The sequence below is a fragment of the Amphimedon queenslandica genome, unplaced genomic scaffold (assembly GCF_000090795.2).
Source record: "Amphimedon queenslandica unplaced genomic scaffold, v1.1 AMPQUscaffold_4494_Cont23528, whole genome shotgun sequence".
Classification (NCBI taxonomy): Eukaryota; Metazoa; Porifera; class Demospongiae; order Haplosclerida; family Niphatidae; genus Amphimedon; species Amphimedon queenslandica.
In genome coordinates this window covers 1-1,536 of record NW_003555195.1, presented here as the reverse complement: position 1 = coordinate 1,536, position 1,536 = coordinate 1, and the positions used below count along the sequence as shown (strand labels likewise).

General features: G+C 31.4%; 1 protein-coding gene across 1 annotated transcript; it reads right to left on the bottom strand.

Moving 5' to 3' along the window:
- Positions 1-31: 31 nt before the first annotated feature.
- On the bottom strand, positions 32-1,530 carry LOC109592636 (uncharacterized; the record flags this gene model as incomplete). The annotated part of the gene is made up of 7 exons (XM_020008037.1): positions 1,474-1,530; positions 1,377-1,426; positions 841-1,039; positions 495-779; positions 395-445; positions 227-352; positions 32-162 (listed from the first exon to the last, which is right to left on the bottom strand). Coding segments are annotated over exons 2-7 (813 nt in total), but the record flags the coding sequence as incomplete, so codon positions are not given.
- Positions 1,531-1,536: the final 6 nt, after the last annotated feature.

Genomic DNA, 1,536 nt, shown 5'->3' with positions numbered 1-1,536 from the left:
ACTGATATGATGACAAAAGAATAAATTTTACCTCAGATGATCCTTGAATAGTGCTTTCTTGCTGTCCTAGTCCTTGATAACTTGATTGGTTAGATGTTGTGGCCATTACTAATTGTCCTGCATCACTTTGATTAGTACTATGTTGTGGTGATTTACATGAATCTAGAATTTAATAATAATAATAATAATAATAATAATAATGCAATAATTTAAAGTTAAAAGTTACCAAGACAATCTTTAACAGGTTTTAGAAATTGAGTCCGATTATTCCATAAAAATACTACAAAGACTATTGTCAATAGTATTATTATGACAAAGAAAACAACACTTCCAACAATAATTCCTAATTGACCTAAAAAAGTAAAAATATTGGATGGATTATAAAAATATGTACTTGTTGGAAGTTCAGTATTGTCTGAAGGTTCACTAGGAGATACAGTAGTGCCTAATAATAACAACATTGTTACCTGTAGTGCATTATTTTACACACTTACTGGAAGTAGTACCGGTAGCTGTGATTGTTAATTGAACAGCAGGTCCATATAACAATCGATTAACAATATCATAAACATATACATCATAGACTCCATCAGTTGGTAAAGCTATCAGTGTACTATCATCTGATCCAGTTAAAGTAAGGGAGTCATTCTTTCCAGTGACAGTGTGTGTAAAAGTAACATAACATCCATCAGGACGTGATCCTGGTACAAATACGCACTGTACACTAACTGATCCATTGGTATATGTAGATACTAGCACATCTTGTACATTATATGTAGCTACATGTACATACAAAAAAGGAGATAAAGTGAAAATGTGTAGACAAAGTTATACTCTTACATATATCGGTGTATTCTGTATCTTCAACTTTACCCCTCAAATTCTTAACTTCAGTTGACAATCTGTATTTTTTATGAGGTTTTAATGTGATATTCTTATAATCAACACTTAGTATTTCATCATCAACCAGTACAGAACCATCAGATTTATCTTTAACAAACAATTTCTTCTCACAATGTGGTGATGGCACAGAGATAAGCTAAATAATACAAATAAAAGTACCGTATTTGCTCGATTAAATGCCTAGGCGTCTATTTCTTAACAGGAAAAAAATCACGTAAAAGAAAATAAAAAAGCCTAGAAGTGGAGTAGATTTTAATGAACTACATGTACATAATGTAGAATCCCCAACCTTTAGAAGTTTGAACAGAAGTCTAACAATTAGGCTATCTGGGGCAATCTAAGTGCCAGGGCACTTATACCCTTTAAAATCTGTGTGTCTACAGTTGCAAAATATTATTCATGGGCATTTATTTGAGCAGGGCGTTTATTCGAGCAAATACAGTACATGAATATACTATAAAAACTATAAATACCTCAATAAAAACACTGTGCATTGAATCTCGAATAACATTAACACCATAACCTATTATCAGTAAATTAACTGTAGCATTCACATTATTGTACACTTACTTCCATTATAGTTACTGATAGTATTATTAACTGATATATATTGATCCAGTATTGCTATTACAG